Raw genomic sequence first — 22,647 nt, 5'->3', positions numbered from 1 at the left:
TAAACTAGCATATAAAATGTTTAAAGGTCCATAAATGTTTTGTAAATAATATTTTAATCTTAAAGTTGTGAAGAATCGAAGTTTCAAGGACCCTAGCCTTTCTAAATTTGTTTTGATGTCACATATTTTTTGAATAGTTTTCCAAGGTAGAATTCTGTGATATGATACTTTAGGAATATTTTGTCTTTGCAGCTTTCATAATAATTATAAAGATACAGAATAGATATTATTAACATTTGATAGTGTTTTGAAAGTTTCCAAGTGTGTTCTAAATGTTCTAAGAGTTTTCTGAATTTTATGCTGATCTTTTTTTTATAATATTTATTGTTATTTATGATTAACTTCTGAGAAATATTTATGATAACTTTCAATTCTTCTTTCTGAAATTAGAGTCCTTTAAGCTTCTCATGATTCAATCTAGGATGTTTTCAATGTAAAGCAGACAGAGTAGGATACTATCGAATTAGCTATATGGGAGATAACTTTCTAAATTTAGTGATTCTATTTTCGGTTTTCATGATGCAACTCAATTTTGTTTTGTTAACTGTTGAATTTAACTGTAAGAGGTGACAATATATTTGATATCTTCTCTCTATTTCGTTGTCTCTTTTGTCATTTCTGGATTCCCGTTCTCTAGTACTAAGTATGTTTATCAAGCATCCCTTTTATTAAGTTATATTGTGTGTGCTTCTAAATTCCAAATTGACTTTCCAAATTCATAGCACGGCACACATGACATTTTGAGATCGACGAGTAAGTTGATGGAATTCAGCAAGGGTGGACTCCATGTTTCCCGAGCTGAGAGCTGCAGCGTCACCAATACTATTTTTAAGTATTTTTAGTTCATTCTCCAACAATTCAATTAGGTTTTCTGACTGACATATACGAGGCTCCATGCTGGTAAGTTTATCATTCACGAGTACCAACTCATTTTTGATTGAGACTATGTCATTAGGAACTGTTGTCATCGCATCGAACTTTAACAGCATAACCTCCATTTGTGAAGATAGGCTTTGAAAGTTAGTGATAATAGCATTATTATGGGTGTTCAGCTATCGCAACACAGTCAACCCTATTACAGAGCCACTTTATTTTACAATCAGCCGAGAATTTTCGATATTCTGTATCGGAAACATTTGCACATGTAGAGTGAAACCAGCACATAAGAGGCCTTTTTCTGTTCGTAGGACCTTCTTCATGCATATTGAGCAGGTTGAGAGGTCCTGTGCAAGTGCCATGCTCAAGTGTTAGAACTTGAAAGTTATGTTTAAACTGATAAGGTTTAAATAATGAGAATGCTTTAAGCAGCTTCTCAATTGAATTCTAAATTCCTTCGTGGGATGGCAACAGGTTGTACATTCCAACACCTCGTTAATACCTGCTACTCCGGTGCGCAACTTCTCTCAAGTTACTTCTGTACCTGGTTGAGAATCTATGAAAGCTTCACCTGTGTTAAATTCTTCTATAGGTTTTTTGTGAAGCAAATTGTTTCAAAAATATATAGCCTATGCTTGGGAGTGGAAAAATTTCGAGATCTCTGAAGTAGGGCCGACAACTTGTTCGAATTGATTCCCCAATCATTGGCGGCAAGGCCCACTTCTGTAATCTGAACACCTCCACCACACCACTAGAAGTTCCCAAAAAAATAATTCGGTAGGTTAGGAGTGAGTGGAACATAGAGAAATAAACACTTCCAAGAGCAGTCGAACCCAGGGTAGCTTTCAAGTTTATTAGAACAAAAATTGCAGAGTTAAGTTTGTTTTTAGGAACTCCAGATGGGGTCTTCATGTAAGGCCAAAGTCAATCACCACTCCCAGCACTCTTATCTCATTTACTTACTTACTTAATCCTCTTCGTTCCTAGTGGAATATATGCCCTATGCAAGCCTTCGTCTCATACGGTTCTGAGCTAGAACCTTCATCACTCGCCATTCCTTTCCCGCGTCCTTCAGTTCCTTGTCCACACCTCTTCTCCATGTATCACGGGGTCGTCCCCTTCTCCTTCTCCCAGCAGGGTTCCATTGCAAAGCCTGCCTTTGAATGTCAGCCGGTGGTCTGCGTCTGCGCAGAGTGTGTCCGATCCATCCCCACTTCCTTCTCTGGATGGTTATGTGCAGGGGCTCCTGGTTGGGCTTTTCCCACAGTTCTGCATTGGAGTTTCTATTGGGCCACCATCTGGAGTGTTCTTCGAAGACATTTATTGGCAAATACTTAAATTTTCCTGGTAGCGCTCTTTGAAATTTTCCAAGTTTCACTACCATACAGCAAAACACTCTTAATGTTTGAGTTGTATATTCTATTTCATTTTTCAGACTAATCAGGTTTGACTGCCACACTTTGTTCAGACTACTGAAAACTTGCTGTGCCTTGCCTATTCATGTTTTCCTGTCTTGCTCTGTCCCTCCAGTTTCAGTTACCACACTACCTGAATTGTTTGGTTATTTATTATCAAAATTTAAATAGTTTAAGTTCAGGCTATTTAACTTTATTTATTAATCGTTTGGGTGATATATTTTTAATTTTATGTATTTGTTGTAGCTTTAATTATGGTTGTTGACATTATTTATAATTTATAAATAGCATAATTTATCCACTTTCTCTAGCACTGCCTGTCCAAGGATGATGTCTCTTTGATTTACACCATTCACAAACATCACCTCAGTCTTTTTCTTATTTATTTTCTTATCTCGATTCTATATTTTATATTTACTATTCGATTCTAGATTCTATATTTATACTTCCAAGCTAACTGGTCTTGTTGTCCGGTAAGGTATTTCTTTTGTTTTATCTTTATTCAAAATTAACGTGTACGCAGATAGCCATTTTTCTAATTTGATGATTGCTGCTTTGCTCCCTTCTTCTGCATCGGATTGACAGTTGCTTTTCAGTAGGATACTAACATCATCGGCATATAAAACACTTTGCGCTGGCTCAAGATGACTAGGCATGTCATTTATATAGTGCATAAACAGCAGGGAACCCAGTACTGATTCCTGTAGCACCCCGCTTCTCGTTTTCATCTAATTTGACCTATACTCGTAGCAACGAGAGTAGATGATAACCTGTTCATACCTTTCTAAATATGAAATTAACCATCTAAGGACAGCGCCCTAAAATCCGTATAGCTGCAGTTTTTCTATCATTATCTCTACGTTTACAAGGCCAAAAGCTTTTGAGAGGTCAGCAATCAAACCATACACTCTAAGTTCCTTATCTACAGAGGACAGTACCTCATCAACAAAAGAGGAGAGAGCATCATTTATAGAAAAACCTGGCCGGAATCCAAGCTGATTTGAAGTTTTTTCTAATTCTTTTAGGTACTGCACACTCGAAAACTTTTAAAAATACAGGAGTGTTAGCCGATAGGTCTAAAGTTTTCTGCAAGTTCGTTATTGCATTTTTTTTTGTGAAAAGGTATTATTGTTGATAATTTCAATTAACATGGTACATTACTTGAACTTTGAAAATATTCGACTAGATACTATGATGATGACTGACCCCATTGGTTGTCGGCATGCAGGACAGGGGTGTCGGTGGTGGGGGTGGTGGGGCTGGCAGCAGGGGTGGGGGGAGGTCGGTCTCGCTGCATCTGGCGACAGAACGAGTCGTCGCAGGCCGGGTTTGGCTTTAACTGCATGCGTGGGAAGAAGTCAGTCAGCGCACTGTAGCCCAGGTACCATGACACCTCGCCGAAATCCAGCAGCTTCCTAAATCATCACATTTACAAATCATATTCACTTTTTCTTTACAGGGGCTACCTCTATTATTGAGATAAAATCATGTCATGATTGATTGTTTTGTTTATGCAGATTAAACATATACTGGCTTATACATTTATAATACTAGCAGGTAAGCCGTGCTCCGCCCGCAATGTCTATTTAAATCAAAAATAGATGGAATTCAGTTTTATAGTTCCATGATGATATAAGTTCAGTAGTTCAGAAGACGTGATGGTGCGACTAACATGTATTTCGTATTCCGTGCATGTATAAGCCAATTCCTACCTTTATATATAGAATGAGTCATATGTATGGGAACCCTTCAATAAATTGGAGACTGTTGTAGATATAATACCGTAACTTTCAGGATAAGTTATTGGTCAAATACTCTACCTTTTGACGTACAACTGAATTTCAACCCCTCATAAGGGGGTGACTTAGAGGTTGTAACTCGAATATTTTAAATGTAAACAACCATTGCGTGGTACATCATTTTAGAGGTTTTTTGAAACAAGAAAGATGGTATCGACAAAAATGTTCTATGATACTTGTATCCAAAATGGCGGCTGATTGAAGTTTGAGTTTTTAAAGAAATAACTGATCAATTTTAATCAGCCGCCATTTTGGATAACTGTATCATAGAGCATTTTTATTGATGTCATCTTTCTAATTTTGAGAAGACCTTTAAAATGATGTATCACACAATGGGTGTTTACGTTCAAATATTTGAGTTACAACCCCTCATTTCTTTAAAATAAACTTTCTACCAAAGTCTCTCCCAATAATTGAGGGAGAACCACAGGCTTCGTGCAAAACTGTTCTTCCTAATTTCCCGGTTTCTAGGACATGCATTAAATCGAATGGAACCATGAAACCTGAAGATTCAACATTGTTAATGGTCCATTAGATTTGATAAGTTTTCTAGAAACCTAGGTTTTCGTTGATGTGACTGTGCGTTTAATCGAATTAGAACTATTTTGAAAATGTAAAATATATGTAATGATTGAAATAAATTTATTGATTGGGTTCATTCAAACAGGTGTAGAATTAGGACTTTTTCAATCAGACTCTTGTGCTCATTTAGTTGAATTTTCAGTGTGACTTTTTTGTCGTGAGAAATTTATTTTTCTGTTGAAAAATAATTTTCTCACATCAAGATTTTGCTAACTTGCGTCCGGGAAGACTCACATTTTATGCAGTGTTGAGGTATTCTCACGGAACTGTATTTCCGTTAACGATGGAAAATACACGAGTATTTTGGGAATATTTCAAACTTGCATTATTTCCCTTTCCCACGTAATTATGCTCGTCTCCACGTGGACCGTTGTCTCGTTGGTGGAAGGGGGGGGAATATAATTTGCTTGCTCGAAGGCCCTAATTGAAAGTGTTACAAGTGGTGAAATATAAGTAGTGTATACATTTTTAAAATGTTTTATTCGTCCGATTTCGTGAAATTATTGAAAGTAGTTTGAATTTTGTCACCTGGTCATCTAGTTTACATATTTAGTGGAAGTGTCACATCTGTCCTTACAATTTTGTATGTATTTTATTGCTTATTATGAATGTCAGTGAAATGAACATCAACACCGTAGTGTAGTGCAAAGTTTTAGTCGTGATGAGATTAATAGTTCTAAAGATAGCGAGTGCCATTATATTTGAGTAGCTCATGTTTTAGAAACCCAAATTGACCGAGTCCACAATTTTTCTTTGTAGTAGTAAAATGTATAAAGATCACGCTACTAACATCGTAAACAGTTAGAATTCCAGACGAAAAGTTAGCAAAATTTTAAAGATAGTTTTCTCGGTTTATAGAATATGCAATAGAATGTTTTCGATTATTTGTTGTTGAAATTCTAGTAGTTTAAATTATTAAATAAATTTCGAAATTGAATAGAATGCAAATTTTGCTGTTTATAAAGTCCCATGACTCTCCCTTCAAGTGTTTAGAGATCTCTCTTCTACCATCTGGGGCGGTTACATATAAATGCAATAATTTACATACCAAAATACGAACAATGTAGTATAAATAACACAATTAATTTATAGTATAAACATTAATTTTCAATAAACAATTTCAGGTTACGAAATATTTTAAATAATTGCAGTCGTTGGTTGAACCACAATTGCGGCGAAGAAAACGAACATTTACGGGTCTTTAGCACAGTAAAAGCTGTTTTAGTAAATATGAATTACTGTTTAAACTAATTTAAACAAATTAGCAATATTTTATGATAATTGTATAGATGGGCAGAGTTCCTTATATTACAATACTGTGCTAATAATGCTTGGCGAACATCTTAAGGAGATATTACTCAAGGGGTATTTCTCTCATCACAATTTCAAATTCACAGTTAATGTAATTTTGTATTGAAAATTGGACTCATATTCATTGTCTGAATTCGGTATTATTCAGAGTTTCACCAATGCTATTACCAGTTATTATCAGGTGAAAAATGAAATTTCGGCATCTTGATAGTCTTGTGGAAGCATTTCTTTCCTAGTATATTATGGTGTTAGGAAAAGGAAAGTGACATAATATGTATTGTATTCTAGCTATGATATTTTCAATTTAGCTATATTTCAACTAGAAATTGATTGTTTACTTGCTTGGGAGTTGGGAGAAAATAACTTAATGAAGAGAAGAGCACCTACTTGAGAGCATTCTGTACTAGAAAGCCGGCCACAATTCCCATGGTTGTGGGCAGGCTGGCTGCACAAACTCCCTCCTTTTTCAGAGTTCTTTCATCAATGTTGGAAGCAACAACAAGTGGCGGAGCACACTGAAAATATAGTTCATAAGAATTAATAAACTATTAACGATTTGCGAAAAATGTACCTAATCACAACATATCTCATATTTACTTATAAAAGGCTAAGCCCCGACAGACTGAAATCACACCACAGCCCAAACTACTGAGCCTAAAAACTTGAAATTTTGCACGATTGTTTATGGTAGCCTGAAAACATCCACTAAGAAAGGATTTTCAGGAATTTGCCCCCCTGAGGGAGCTGGGCCCCCCCCAAAATTTTGTACTTTTCAACCGCTCATTGCACAGCAAAGTCATGAGGAACTTTTTTGTTCAGCTACGAAAAAAAATAGATCTATGCAGAAAAATTTTATGTAAAATCACACTACAGCTCAAACTAATTGTCCTACAGACTTGAAACTTTGCACAAATATTCTTCAAACATGCTAGACGCGCACTAAGAACGGATTTTGAGATATTTTGCCTCTAAGGGTTTCAAAGGATGAAAAACGATCCTATTAAGTAAGGTTATGAACATGGTAAGGTGAGTGCCATATGGAAATGAGATAATTTATTTATTGACATGTGATATTCTAACATATGTTGTAATCATTGGAAATAACAAAATAATATGATAGAAATTCAAAAAAGAACATCTGTTCTATTATTGCTTTCCACCTGATTCCACTCAACCTCAATAATATTGTTCTGATAATTGATAAATATGTTTGTTTACTAATATTATTATTATTGATATAATAAAAGTATTGTTTTAATAATTAATTATTATCATTAATATAATAATAGTATTGTTTTGGTAATCAATAAATATTTTTATTTTCACAAACTCTGAATAATTTATAATGGTGAATGTGAAACTGCTGCATCAAAGAAATTAACTCAAAAACATATGTTTAGGAAAACCATAGTTTTGAACTTCGTTTTACTGATGCCATGTATAAGCCTACACGTGGCATGTATTATTAATTTTTCAGCTAGAACAGTTTTTTGAGACTGCTAAATAAACGTCTACAGTTTTATCAATGCTGTATCGGCAATATGAAAACGCATGTCTTTAAATAAAGATGTTGATATCTACATGATAATTATTCTCTACCATTTTTATTTAATTGAAATTTCAAAATTATTCAAACCTTGATAGAATGATTGACTCACTGTACAGTCAGTCGACAATTTTAATATTGAAATGAGGGGTATTTTGGCAAGCTGAACAAAAAAGTAAGGTCCTATGCACCTTTTTGATATTATTTCTTCAAATGAAAAATGAGTTTTGTGTGTTGTCAAAACTCCCCCTGAAAGAGAACTATTCATTTTATCCTATCTTTTAGTAAAATAACAATGATTTCTGCATTGAATAACATCTATCTTGCCAACAAGAATCGAACTCTTTGTGAATTTAGATATGACCTACACTTTAGATTTATATAATTCTATTAATAAATTCATGGAAATTGAAGTACTTTTTTCAGTTAGTTGATGAAATTGATTATCAAAAGAGAAAATGATTATAATTTTATCAATACAGAATAATTAGTTGAATGAATTGACGATGTACTGAGTTCTTGGTCAACAATATAATTCAATATTGATATTTATCCAATCATTATTTTTTTCAGAAGTTATTTCATTTGAATTAGAAAATATTTATAAGCCCCTATCAATTTATCATTCGTAACAATGAATTCTTCAAAACATGAATTTAATCAAATAAAAAATTGCCCATACTTCTGTATTCATGTTCGCATGTTTTCCACTTGTGATGGATAGCCAAAATATTGTGGAGCGAGCTGCACGGCGAATTGTAATCGAGGGCTCTGATTGGCTGAAAAGTTCAGCGTTCGGAGTGAGTTGAGGCGAGCAGTTAGAACAGTGGCAAGCGGCACGGCGAATGGTTCGGAGTACGGTACGGCGAATGATTAACAGCTGATTTTTAACATCATGGAACATATGCTCATGTTCGTTGAAAGGCAAGATGTTCGGAGGAATGCACGGTTTGCTGCGCGGTTCGAGGTTCGGTTCGGCATGTGTGGACGCACCTTTAGTTGTTACAGGACATTTATACAGATCACAGGCCAAAGCAACATAATAATCTATCTTCTTCTTCTTCTTCTTCTTACTCCTCTTCTTCTTCTTCTTACTCCTCTTCTTCTTCTTCTTCTTCTTCTTCTACCTATATCTAAAAGGCTAAGCCCCGACAAACTGAAATCACACCACAGCCCAAACTACTAAACCTAAAAACTTGAAATTTCGCACAATAATTGTTTATTGTAGCCTCAAAACATCCACTACAAAAGGATTTTCAGAAATCTGCCCCCCCCCCTGAGGGAGCTGGGCCCCCAAAATTTTCACGTTTTAACCATTCATTGCACAGCAAAGTCATGAGGAACTTTTTCGTTCAGGTACGAAAAAATCAGATCTATGCAGAAAAATTCCAATCGGGAGAACAGGGGGGTTCAGGAGAGGGCACTTTTCGAAAAATTTGATCTAAAATCACACTACAGCTCAAACTAATTGGCCTACAGACTTAAAACTTTGCACAAATATTCTTCAAACATGTTGGATGCGCACTAAGAACGGATTTTGAGATATTTTGCCTCTAAGGATTTCAAAGGATGAAAAAGGATCCTATTAAGTAAGCTTATGGTTAGGTGAACTCCATATGGAACTGAGATAATTGACACATGATATTCTAACATATGTTGTAATCATTGGAAAGCTTAAAACAATTTCATCAATTAGCTGATCGAATTGATTTTGCGTTGATTGAGAGCGTGAGCTTACCACGTGTTTGTTCCATCGTTGTATGCTTGGCCAGTTGGTTAGGAGTTTGTTGATAATTCTTTTTTCAAATTCAAATTTTATTGCCATCAAAAATCACATTGAAAAATTTCTTAATAAACAACAAGATTACAGAAACAAAATGTCAAACATATACCTACATTTATTTGTAGCACGGCCAGAAAAAGACAAACTTGAGTACTAGCCGTGAGTTTATTAAATATAACTTAATATTTTTTTTTTGTTAATATTTTGTGAATAAAAATTACGAGTTGATGAGAGATGCGAGTAATTCTTTATATTTGATCCGAATGGTTATTCATAATACAGTAGTCAGGGTCACTGCAATCAAAAATTTTTTATTCTGTACGGTAGCTAATAAATTTCATACGTATTGATTGTCCATAATGTATCCAGTGTCCATGATGGAAGTAATTGAACTACTCAAAATTAATGGCTTACTGGTCCCTCATAGATTTATAGTATTCCTGGTGATTGAGCCTGTCTTTTTCAGCGTTATCTATTAATAATAAAGCTTAATTTACAATTAGCTTACCCAGCGAACTTCGTACCGCCAATGTATCTCATGTTACACTTGACTTTATTTGGTGAATCATGAAATTTATCTGACAATCAACATGTTCATTTACATCTCAATACGGACTTCCTATGTGCTTAGTCATGCAGCATTCATTATTCCGAAAACATATTATTCTTCTCAATCAATTGGTAGTAATATCTATCAGTAAAGTTTTCAATTAAAAAAAAGGTTATATCAGTGTTTCAAAGAAAAATATTCAATGTTTTCATAGCTGCAGATTGTCGATATATAGTCCAGGAAATATGCGATGTACGATGAATGACACAGAATTCCATATTCTTTCCATTTTAGGATGAATTTAAGCTAAGCTAAATTCAAAAAATTGTAAATTATTCTTTCATTCTTCAGTAATTAATGAATGCAATATGAATACTATACATTTATACTATACAATATATATAAACTCTCTTTCATTAGGTGAATAATTTTTTTCAACATTTTCCAGTTTATCAATGATAGGGGAGTGATAATTATTTGTATAGGTCTTCTAAGGAACCATTATCAACAGCTGGTACCAATCAACTACACTTCAACTCCAAACTACCGTTTTAATACCAGTACACAATAATTTATCACAGGGTGATATGTTTATCACAGCTGATAACTTTAGATGCTAAATCATATTATCACAATATGATCTTGAATCATGATCATCTTTTCGTTCTTCAGTAGCCGCTCGGCCAAAAATTTCGAAAACATATGTCTGTAAAATGGATTAATAAATAATTATTATTGAGCCCCCCTATTAAAATTTCTGTTCAGAAACCATCCCCAATATTCACACAACATATTCCCAAAGTTTCATGCCGTTATGTCAAGTAGTTTTCAATAAGTCTACAGGGAACAAACAAACATACAAACAAACACACAAACAGACATTCATTTTTTTATAAATAGATTTCCATTCGGCTCAAACAAAAGCCTCTCTAAATGGAGGTAGAATGATAAGGATTCAGTTCTGTTGTTTTAACATTTTTTCAAATCACTTTCGAAAAGTTCATGTAGTACCTACTATTGTGTTTGAGACACTTCTGGCGCTATCATAGTTTCACCACTATTCTGTTCCACAGTCCTATCTCTTGCAGTCGTTAACTATATCTATAATAATTATATAAAGTAAAGAGCTGGCTTATGCACGTACGGGATAGGAAAATTATGTTTGACGCATCATCACGTCTGAACTACTGGACTAACTAACTTGAAATTTTGCTTATAGATTCTTAATTAACGAAGGATGGTTATAGGCCTATTCTCAATTCTTCAAAATTTCATTACGTCAAGTTTTCATTTTGTCAAGTTTTAAAATAGATCCTTGCGAAGCACGGGTTCTTGTTAGTACTATTATATTAGTACCCGGTTTCTCAGTCATTCTATAAACTATTTACCCATTCAATAACTTTATTGAATCGATAAACATGAGAAATGCGTTTCTAGAAGGCTCCATAAACTTATTGGATCCATAAATCTCTCGATAAACTGTAGTGCCAAAATCCATCCTATAAATATTTACGGAATGGATAAATGTGTCAAGTTTTCGGTTGAAATCGAAAATGAGATCCAAATTGTCAACAGAAATTTGTATACAATTGCATTAATAGTAGGATACTTCTATTCACGAATAAATGAGTAACGTTCATGACAAATCAAAATCCACAGGGAATTGGAAATAGAACAAGAGCAATTTACCGCAAAACAAGCCGATACTCCAGGAATTATCAACTGTATATGTCCTGAGACTGCATTTTCTGAGACGCCAGATTCGAACCAGGTTTGTCCAAGTTCATTGCAAGCCTTATTTATGGCCATTCTGGCCTCGAAATTATCCACACAGCTCAGCACAAGGTCGACTGGCCCATTCGTCAAACTTCCAGTCCTGAAAACATTTCATTCAAACATTCCATCAAATTACTAATGGCCTATTTATTATAGATAATAATTACAAAATCATAAATAACTACACAGATTCAGAGCTACAGGTAATAAGAGTGAATATCAAGATAATAAAAATAATATAAAATCAAAAATAGCAACACAGCCAAAGCGAGTTTACGGAAATTGTCACTCAGCTATGGTGAGTGTAGTAGAATAATGTACAGAATTATTCTAAAAGATGGACCCATTTTTAAATATTCATATATTACCAAAGTACCAATCCTAAATGAACAATCTTCATACCAATGGGAAGAGATGAAGAAGAAGGAAGAAGAGGAAGAAGATGAACAATAATAAGAAAAAATATAGATAGGAGAAGATTATAACCGTTGAGTACACTATTTCATCTATAACCACTCTTTTGACGAATTGAGAACTTATAAATTACTGGTGGTACTCCCATACAGTAACAGTCAGGGGTGTATTCAAATACCGTTGGATAACATCTTTCCAATATTGTTTCATTCATCTAGAAGTATATAATCACTGTTCTTTCTTACATTGATATCACTTATGTATAAGTTACTGCAGTATCAAAATTATTTGATATTGACTGAACAATTAAAAGTCACATTGAAATAGTTATTTTGGAGTTTGGTAGAAATACATTTACATGGAACTCAATTTATTCATTAAAGGCAATCTTCATAATTCTAATATGTTCTGATAACCCATAATGATAAAATAGGTGTTCAATGAATAAATGAAGCCTAACAACTTGAAATATATTTCAAATTATTTAAGATTAAATTGATTCTACCTCGGTGCTAGTCAGCTTTACATTTGTACATGTATCATTGTATTGAATTATTAAATATTCGATGATTTTGGTAAAACGACATTTTAATCCTGGACTAGTAGTTCTATGAACAGTAGACCTTGCGCAGTTATAAAACACAGCCTCGTCTCATACTGTCCATAAGAGTAAATCCTGTTTGTATGTTGTGTCGGTAAGATGTCGGTGTGAAAACGGCTAATGGCTGTTGGGGTTAGTGTATCAAAAATATGCTAACATCAAAAGCTAATCTCCTTCAACACACTGGCAACAGGTCAGCCCGAGTTGAAAGCAGATAAAGGTCGAGAGAAAATACTATGTTTTCTTTCCGTTATTAATTGCATGCGTCATTGCATGCAATGAATAGTCAACATGACAGCTGATTTTTCACTAAGTTACATTGATATATTAATTGCATGCGTTATTGCATGCAATTAAAAATCCACGCAACAGCTGAATTATTATGGATGATTCTATTCTGATTTTTACTGTAATATTGGCGTTCGAAGGAGACTTTACCTATTGTATTAACCTTAAAATGCAAAATTTCCAAAAAACCTTGTATATACGTCGAGGCACAATTTAAAAAGAAATATACCTGTCAAATTTCATGGTAATCTATTGCTGTAATTGCGGAACATATAAACATAAAGAGAAATGCAAAGCCGTCGACTTGAATCTTAGAACTCACTTCGCTCGGTCAATGAATCGAAATTTTAAGAAACCACAAATATCCTGGATGAAAAGGGGAATCAATAGATTGCTATGTAGATTTGAATCTAAATGTCTAGGATACACTAAACAGTCCACTAGATTCATCATTTTTTCTCTACAGGAGAAACGTTTAAAGCTGGCGTCAAATGATGTCACCACATTATTTACATAATGTTATCTGACCTATAAAGGCTGAAACTAATAAATAATTAATTATATGTCTTTCAGAAATTTATTAACTGAAAAAACCATATGTGTTTGTGATGTTTATTGTTTTGATCATTAATTCAAGATTTGAAGGTTAGAATTGAATCAATACATAACCCTAAACAGACCAAAGCTAACTTGTCAACAACTAGCCAATTGAGAAGGCAGTTTGATTAATGATTGCTCGCAACAGCTATATAATATCAATTTTTTCACTTTTCATATTATAATTTCTATGCCGAATGGGCCTAAATATTTATTTATGAGCTGTCATGAAGATATATTCATCATAAATACGAAAGACAAATTAGCTTATATTATGATGATTGAGGTTCGACATTCTAACACATAAAAAACTATGTAAACAAAAGAGATATATTTATTTATTATTAGGATTATTATTATTACAAGCATGTGTATTTTTATATGTTTTTATACTTCTACTTTATGTTATAAAATCACGTCTATGTTCTACAAATCATTAGCTACCCTTGAAGTTATTTAAAAAATGTATATCGCGATATATGAATTTATATTATTTATTTTTATTTTTATATTTTTATGGAACCTAATAATAATTTAGAACAACTTACAATAAGGAAATTTGCTCATTTAAAAACTTTAAAGTTGGATACACTTCCACCACCCATTTAGCGTATTGGTTACGTCACAGAATCTGACCAATCCCGAATGAGTATGTAAATTTGGCGATAAATTTCTAAGAAGAAACTCAAGTGGAAATGAGAAGAAGGAGACTCGAGGCCATTTTGCGGAAATCACCAGTGGGATACAGACCTGGTCCACATACTTAATTGTTAAAAGCTTTAATTCCTGTTTTAATGTAATTCAATCTTTGTCTTTTCTGTTTTAAAAGTTGTTCTAAAGTTCCTATAGTAATCTGTGATATTAATTTTTGCTATTTCATTTAAATAAACCCTAAAATAATAATAGAGAGGTCTGTTCGATGTTTTTCGCCACGCGGAAGGATCCAGCCGGAACGATATATTCTACGGCCGAATATACTTCGAATACAAAAACGGAAACAAAAGTCTATGTAAGTTATTCGAACATATAAAAGGGGATCCCCGCTAATCTACGAAAATTATACAGTGTATAAATTCGTCAATTTGGGAAAAGTCATGACTATCGATTTAAGGGTATAAAGTTATCATAAATGATTTTTATTGCAATGAGTAAATTTTAATATTCACGCTGTACTTAGCCGAAAGGTCTATTTCCTTAGGCGAAACCCCACCCTGAAAATATTTTTATCTATTCATTTATTCTATTTTTGAATTATAATTTTGTATTAGCCTACTTGGTCTATTTAAATTTGTATGTTTTATGACCCTTTCCAAGGGCTATCACCCATCTCATTTTAATCAATTAGAAATTATTAAATTTTCGTACAGTATCTATCATTGGAAGATTCAAATTTGCTATCATTTAATATTCACTCCTTATCAGTTGGAAATTATATTTTGTAAAATCTGTTCATCTATCTAATCAATCTTTTGCTGTCTGAGAATATTTTCCAGAACATATTTATATTACCTTTTCACTGCTCTGAATTTATTCCATTACACCTCCAAGTTTGTTTTTTCTCGACTGACACATATCTGTTTTGCAGTAGTCAGATATTATCGAGTATCCTACTTGTTATTAGAACATTATTTCTTCTGGTGGTAGATGGTAGTCGGTATTCATATCAAATAATAAAACATTTTATTGTAGATATCCTCCGAAATCAAATAAAAATCGACTGCCATCAACCTACCGCATCGAGGTGTATTGGACCCAGCATTCACAACCAGTCAACGTCACAAGGAGAGGTAAAAGGTCACATAGACAACATCAGAATTAAACTCTGTAATATTTTATTACTATTTTGGTTCAGCATTTTGCAATCATATAACCTATAGTATTTATCGGAGACCCGGTTCACATGGATTTGCTATTTTGTCTGTTGTCTTGTGCGGTCTAATATCTCTTCCAACTGTAACACAGGTACTAGAACCTAAGTATATTGGTTGTTATTTGGAGAAGGAACTCACTCAAAAATTTATATCTCTGTCTGATCCTAGCGACAGCATTGATCATAGTAGGCAGATTCAAACTGAACTACATTTTATTACTGAATTGGATTTAATTTTAATCCACTACATTCCCACCTACAGCGCTAATTTGGAAATTTACAGTCCCTACTTCGGCTACCTTTGTAGACCGCCAACCTATCAATTTAGCAAATTACTTCTTCAAACCAATTTTATCTATACACTGTTCACTCTGCCTGGACCCTCTGAATTCAGTGACGTCCATACACCAATAAAACGAAGGTCAGTCAACCTAACCTACAACTACGAAGTACAGGTTCATAACCTCAAATTTTCCAACTATTTAGGCCTACTTGGTTTTTTAATTCAATTACTTTATTTATTGTTATTCTTTTAGTGCACATTCATGCCCCTCCATGGAGCAATATGTGACACATGCCGACACAAGGTGAGGCATTTAATACTGAGAAACAGTACTCATGGTTCAGGATTATAATCTTGGTTTTTTGTTTAATGACTCCAAGTTCATAATTACCCACTTTTGTGTCCCCCCTCGGAGCTAGACTGTGACACTATTTAAATAAATCATAATGCAATTTACTTATCCACTTCGAGATTTACATAGTGATAATAAGTAGGAAATGAAATGTATGCAAACACTTCAGTTGCTATGTAGGCCTACTGTATTGTATTCTGTAGTGTCTTATTTTTTACTAAAGTAATGAAGTATCAGAAAATACTATTATTCAGCATTGTTATGTATTATTTTCAATGTCATTTTTTTCTCTTTCTTTTCAATAATTTAAAATTTGTTATTATTTTAAATAAGTAGATAACTTAACTATTGTTTGTTTTCAATTATATTATTTGTATTATTTTTTTGTATTGTTATAATACTTGATAGAGAGTTGAGTGTAAGAGAGGGTCGACTGCGCCCTAACTTCGCTCTCTAAGAAAAATAAAGGCAGTCATTCTATTCTATTCATGTCACCATAAAATATATATATATATATATATATATATATATATATATATATTAAAAAACAGATGACATCCAATTTATTAGAGCGAATGGAATGCCTTCATCTTCATGTCTAGGCAACACACCACACCAACCTTGTTCCTGTGAGACTGACCTTGTCTCTGTGACACTCCACTTGTTCGAATGGGACTCTACCCCTCTTCTTGTTCCAGTGACAGTACTTGTTCCAGTGAGACTGACCTTGTCTCTGTGAGACTCACCTTGTCTCTGTGGGAACTTGTTCCTGTGAGACTGCCATTTATAAAAATACTTGTTCCTATGAAACGTGTCTCTGTGACACTAATATCGTTCAAAAACACTACTTGTCTCTGTGAGAACTTGTCTCTGTGATACGGACCCCTTTAACTGCGGTACAAAGAAACAAAAAGACAAAAGTGCAAACAGAAAATACATGGCTCCACGTCTCTTCTGTTCCCATATGCTTTGATAGGAGTGTCGTCACTTGTGTGTGACTTTGAACTGACCTGATCTGTTGAATGAAATGATCGAAGTTGTCAACAGTGGTGATGTTGTAGTTGTGCGCTGCAATGACAACATCGGGATTGATACCGTTCAAGGTGAGTGCAGCCGCGGCCACCTTCGACAGGCCGGCTTGGTGTGGCTGGAAGAACAGACGATTCATGTTCGCCATCTCAACCTTGTCGTAGTCGAACAAAATCAGCTGCAAATAGAATACAAACTAGAGTATAACCAAAAAATCTGGTGTGGCGCACTCACACAACTTTCCTTGCCGTTATGAAAATTGATCACCTGGCGCTAGTGTTCACGCTCACCTCAAGTCTACTTATAAACAAAGATCTGAAACAGCTGGTGACAGGACAATAACACTGGATACATACGAGGTCTGCTATCTCTTCATAGTGAATCATTTAATAGAATCAACAGTTGCCAACAGTTTGCGATTTAAATAATAACATTTTATCGAATTTCGTGTTTATTTTCAATTTTAGGTGAAAATGTTCCTGAACATTAATTGTAGAGATTTTCATGCTTAATCTTTTCCACTCAAAATTTTTTGTTTAGATTTTATCTGAAGCCTGATAATTGGGAATCTAAAAATCGAACTTTGCATAGATGGGGCGGAACTCCTGAAATTTTTACAGATATGAGACTTGTGGCAGATGATAGAGCTTATCAATTACTATTTTTGGTATAAATTTAATCGAAATCGTTGGAGCCGTTTTTGATAAAATCGCGAAAACCCCTGTTTTTGACAACATTTTCGCCATTTTAGCCGCCATCTTGGATTGCATTTGATCAAAATTGTTCGTGTCGGATCCTTATAGTGTAAGGACCTTACGTTCCTAATTTCAAGTCATTCCGTCAACTGGGAGATGAGATATCGTGTACACAGACGCACATACACTCATACACACACACACATACAGACCAATACCCAAAAACCACTTTTTCGGACTCAGGGGACCTTGAAACGTATAGAAATTTAGAAATGGGGGTACCTTAATTTTTTTCGGAAAGCAATACTTTCCTTACATAATTATGGTAATAGGGCAAGGAAAGTAATAAATTTATGGAGAAATATTACATAATCAGTCTCAATTCAACTTTAGATAATAGAAAGTTTATGTGAATGATATTTAGTTTGAATAGTGCAAATTTCCAAGTTCATTCAAACATTCAAATGTTTGGACTTTTTTCCAATTGTTTAGTTTAATTTCCTACATATAGCATACAATGTTCAAATAAACTATTTCTCAAGTTCAAAATTTTTTTACATTATTGTTTTGTAGTGTATAACTGGATTGCCACCAGTATCAGTGTACCGTACGTGTCTGGTACAGTGAAAATATTCGTCACAAGATTTCTTTGAAACTGTTCCTATTTATGCGTCGCCATCTAATGGGAATAGTCTCTTTAGAACTAATGAAAATAATACTCCTACAGAACCGGTCACGGTATGGGATTTCATCTTCAATTATTGTTCAACTTGAAATGCACCTTATACTATAACCTATATTTCTGTAATGTGTTGCTTACATTTGAATGTTCCTATTGGAGTTTGGGTTCTGGCTTGATTCTGTTGCTCCTTGCTACAAGTGTTAGGATTATACTCGATATAATTAAAGTAAAAAACTGATTATCGGGACGAAATTTATAGAAAGGGTTCGGTAGAAAGTTTACCACAAGTGTTAGGATTATACACGATTTCATAAATAAAAATTGAAAACAAAACTGATCATTGGGACGAAATTTATAGAAAGGGTGTGGTAAAAAGTTTACAAAGTGGTTTCATGCTTTCATATCACTCAAAGTAAGATCATAGTTCGATCCGGGCTCTAAGTAGAGTTGTCCTCAACAAAAATATTACACAGAGAGAAAATATATAAGAGGAGACGAGAGTATTGGTGGCTTAATTAATAGGCGAGTTGTAACCTGACTTCTTCCTAGTCATTTAGACCACATAGAGTTTGGAAGATAAATCTCAGACCTAGTAAACCAAGTAAACAGTATATTGGAAGTACAATATAATTAAGAGAATCAACTAATGCACTACTGATAAAAAATTATATTCAGCCAAAGTATAACATCATATGAATATCCCAAGCATTCATAAGAAAAAACAAACATATTAATTAATACATATTATTAGGTAATACGGGTAATACAGGGTGTCCACCCGTCTAGTTGTCACCTCCGCATTTTGACCACAGGCGTCAGCTTACATCCTAGTGAAAATATATCGCTACCGTCAACTGGTCGGTGGAGATATCACAGAACTGCACTGGACAAAACTTATGGGAAATTTATCAAGCTACATTTTCGAATGGTTAGTCATAACGGTCGAGCGCATTCCTAAGATAAAAGCGTGAAGCAACAAATGAAAAAATGCAACATTTAAAGAACGCTCATCCCTCTAGCACCAGGAGTAGGAATGAGGACTGTTGATATGCTCACCTCCTAACTAGCATTTCAAGAAGCTGAAGTCCTATGGAATTGGTGAAACAGTTTTCAGCACTCTGTCCTCTTACCTTGACATTTCTAGATAAGAAGTATACGCTGTTGTCTGTCTATCGCTCACCTTCACTTAATATTGTTGATTTCATAAACAGTTTCGACTCTCTTTTGCAAAATACTAATAATGGAAATACATTTTTGGTGCTAGGAGACATGAATTTGAACCTATTAGAAAATTGCAATCTAACGAACGAATACTTGAGTGCTGTTCATTTAAATGGATTCAAATCCTACATAAATATACCAACAAGAATTCAAAATAATACTAAGACATGTATTGATCATATATTTCTCAAAGATAAGAATATAAATCCTGAAAACATATTAGCAACTGTAATCGAATCAAATATTACTGATCATTTTTGCACAACCATCCATTTAAATCAGAATAACATAAAAACTAAGAGTATTTCATCGACTAATGATATAGTCAAAATTGATTATGAAAAATTATGTCGTAGCTTAGAAGAAGAAAGATGGGATAAGATATTTAATAGCAATACTGAAGACATTGATGAGTTAGTGGATGCTTTTATAAATACACTCACGGACCACATTAAACTTAGCTCACGATCTTTTAAGATACCTCATAAAAGAAAACCACTGAAGCCATGGATAAGTCAGGGCATTATTAATTCTATAAGAAAGCGAGACAAGATGCATAGGAAACTGACTAAAGAACCATTTAATATTAGATTGAAGGAGGAATATAAGCGATATAGAAACACTCTGAACATTTTGATCAAAAAAGCAAAAATTGAATACTATAATCAAAAGTTTCTCAATTATAAAGGTAATATTAAGAAAACTTGGGATTGCATAAAAGAAATTACCAAAACCAAAACTAAAGAATTTGAAGCTAGAATTGAAGCTGTCGTACTAAATAAACATTTTGCAACAGTAGGCCAGAAATATGCTAAAAACCTAATTCAAAATAATATAATTGAAATTCCCGAAACAATCTCACCTAGAACCTTACATAGCTTTTTTCTAAGCCCAACCAACGTTACAGAAATAAATAAATACATTCATGAGCTAAAACCAAACTCTTCTCCAGGTGCGGATGGCATAAGTAGCATATGTCTAAAGAAAATTTCAAACTATATTGTTTGTCCTCTTGAATTCATAGTTAATAGATGCTTTCTACTAGGATATTTTCCCAGAAAATTTAAAGTAGCCTTAATAAAACCGATTCCTAAATCCAATAAACTTGATGATCCACAAAATTATAGACCTATTAGTCTACTCAGCAACTTGTCTAAAATCATGGAAAAAATTATAAAAGCAAAACTGTTGAATTTTCTTGAAAAAAATAAATTTATTGAGGGCAACCAGTATGGATTCCAAAAAGGTAAATCTACCAAGGATGCTGTGTTACATTTGACAAGTATAATCGACAAAAATTTCAATAGTAATAAAAAAACACTTGCTGTATTCTGTGACTTAGCGAAGGCGTTCGATACAATACCACATTCTATCTTGTTAAACAAGTTGGAAAATAGTGGAATAAGGGGGATAGCAAAAAAACTATTCGCAAGCTATTTGAAGGATCGAACCCAAATTTTGGAAACTGATATCCAGATTATTAAAGATTATGGTCTGCCACAAGGCACTGTACTATCGCCTCTTATGTTTTTGATTTATGTGAATGATTTATTGAAACTACGCATTCCGAATGGTATTGCTCTATCTTTTGCCGATGACACTGCTTTAATCTTTTCTGGCTCAACTTGGGATGAAACATTCAACTGTGCAAATCGCGGTCTCTCAGTGGTCAAGTCGTGGTTAAAAAGTCATATTCTAACATTAAATACAATAAAAACTAAATATATAACTTTTTCGCCTAATAGAAGCGGTCAACCTTCAGAACATTTAAAACTAATAATACATAATCATAACTGCGACACTCCCAACTGTACTTGTTCAACTATAGAAAGAGTTAAGTCAATGAAATATTAGGAATTACGATTGATCAGCATATTAAATGGGACATTCACATCCAAAATCTTTGTTATAAATTAAAATACTTGATTACAATATTTTACAAAATTAATCAATTGAAAGACTTGAACATTCTCAGAACAATTTACAATGCATATGCTCACTCAATCTTCCACTACAATATAGAAGTATGGGGAGCAGCCTTTGACACCCATTTCAATAAACTTTTTACTATTCAAAAGCATATCATCAGGGCTGCGCTAGGAAGACCAAGACGCTATCCTAGCAGACTAATATTTGATGAGATAAACTTACCAACGCTTCGCCAAACGTACATAACAAACTTAATTATATTCATAAATAAAAATACACATCTATTTACTCAACGCAATGTCACTTACAATTTAAGACCAGCAAGTGTAAGTGCTTACAGTATAAATTTCACTGCATTGACAACCAGCAATCATCAATTCAAGTTCCAGAGCGATAAGCTAATAAATAGAATACCAGACGATTTCATTAGGGATAAAATTACAAGTAATAAATTAAATAAAATAAGATCCTGGGTAAAAGAGAATTACTTTTTTAAAATCGAAAACTAAATTACTATAATTATAACTTGTTTTTAACACGCTCAATTTAAACTTGGTTTTTTTTTTTGATTACCTGAAAGAATTTTTTTTTTTTATTGTTATTATTATTATTATTATTATAATTTCTATATTAGCCTACCTATTTCTATTATTGGGCTTGTTGATTTTTGATTCAAGAATTGATTTTTGTTTTTATTTATACATATTTTTGGTTTTTGGTTTACTATCTTTTAGTTTGTAGCCTATTTTAGAATATTATCACGGCAAATGTACAAATAATTTAAAGAATATTTTCGAACTCGTGGCTGGAGCTCAAGGCTTCTTTTTCCAGCCACACCAATGTATATTAGTTGATAAGTGTTATTTTGTGAATTTGTAGTGAATTGGTAAATAAATAAATTTGATTTTGATTTGATAAATTTGATATGTTTATTTATTTACTCTTATGGCTTTTATAGGCAGAGAGATCCTTTTGGATGTTCTGCCTTGCCGTATTACCCAATGTCAGTAACTGTCATTTTTCTCAAGAATATTACGGAGCTCCTGCA

The 22,647-nt window shown here is 33.6% G+C and overlaps 2 protein-coding genes across 2 annotated transcripts in view; one reads left to right on the top strand and one right to left on the bottom strand.

Moving 5' to 3' along the window:
• LOC111044905 overlaps positions 1-22,647 on the top strand; it is a 336,821-nt gene that overhangs the window by 242,745 nt on the left and 71,429 nt on the right. The window lies entirely within an intron of this gene.
• The window catches only part of LOC111044906 (ubiquitin-like modifier-activating enzyme 5), a 39,111-nt gene that overhangs the window by 10,332 nt on the left and 6,132 nt on the right, over positions 1-22,647 (bottom strand). The window contains exons 3-6 of the mRNA XM_022330168.2: positions 17,054-17,250; positions 11,552-11,738; positions 6,371-6,498; positions 3,498-3,706 (exon numbers count right to left, since the gene is read on the bottom strand). Of these exons, the coding sequence (XP_022185860.2) occupies positions 3,498-3,706; positions 6,371-6,498; positions 11,552-11,738; positions 17,054-17,250 (721 nt within the window). The remainder of the gene's footprint in view (positions 1-3,497; positions 3,707-6,370; positions 6,499-11,551; positions 11,739-17,053; positions 17,251-22,647) is intronic.

The sequence above is a fragment of the Nilaparvata lugens genome, chromosome 2 (assembly GCF_014356525.2).
Source record: "Nilaparvata lugens isolate BPH chromosome 2, ASM1435652v1, whole genome shotgun sequence".
NCBI lineage: Eukaryota > Metazoa > Arthropoda > Insecta > Hemiptera > Delphacidae > Nilaparvata > Nilaparvata lugens.
This window is presented reverse-complemented; position numbering and strand designations above follow the sequence as displayed.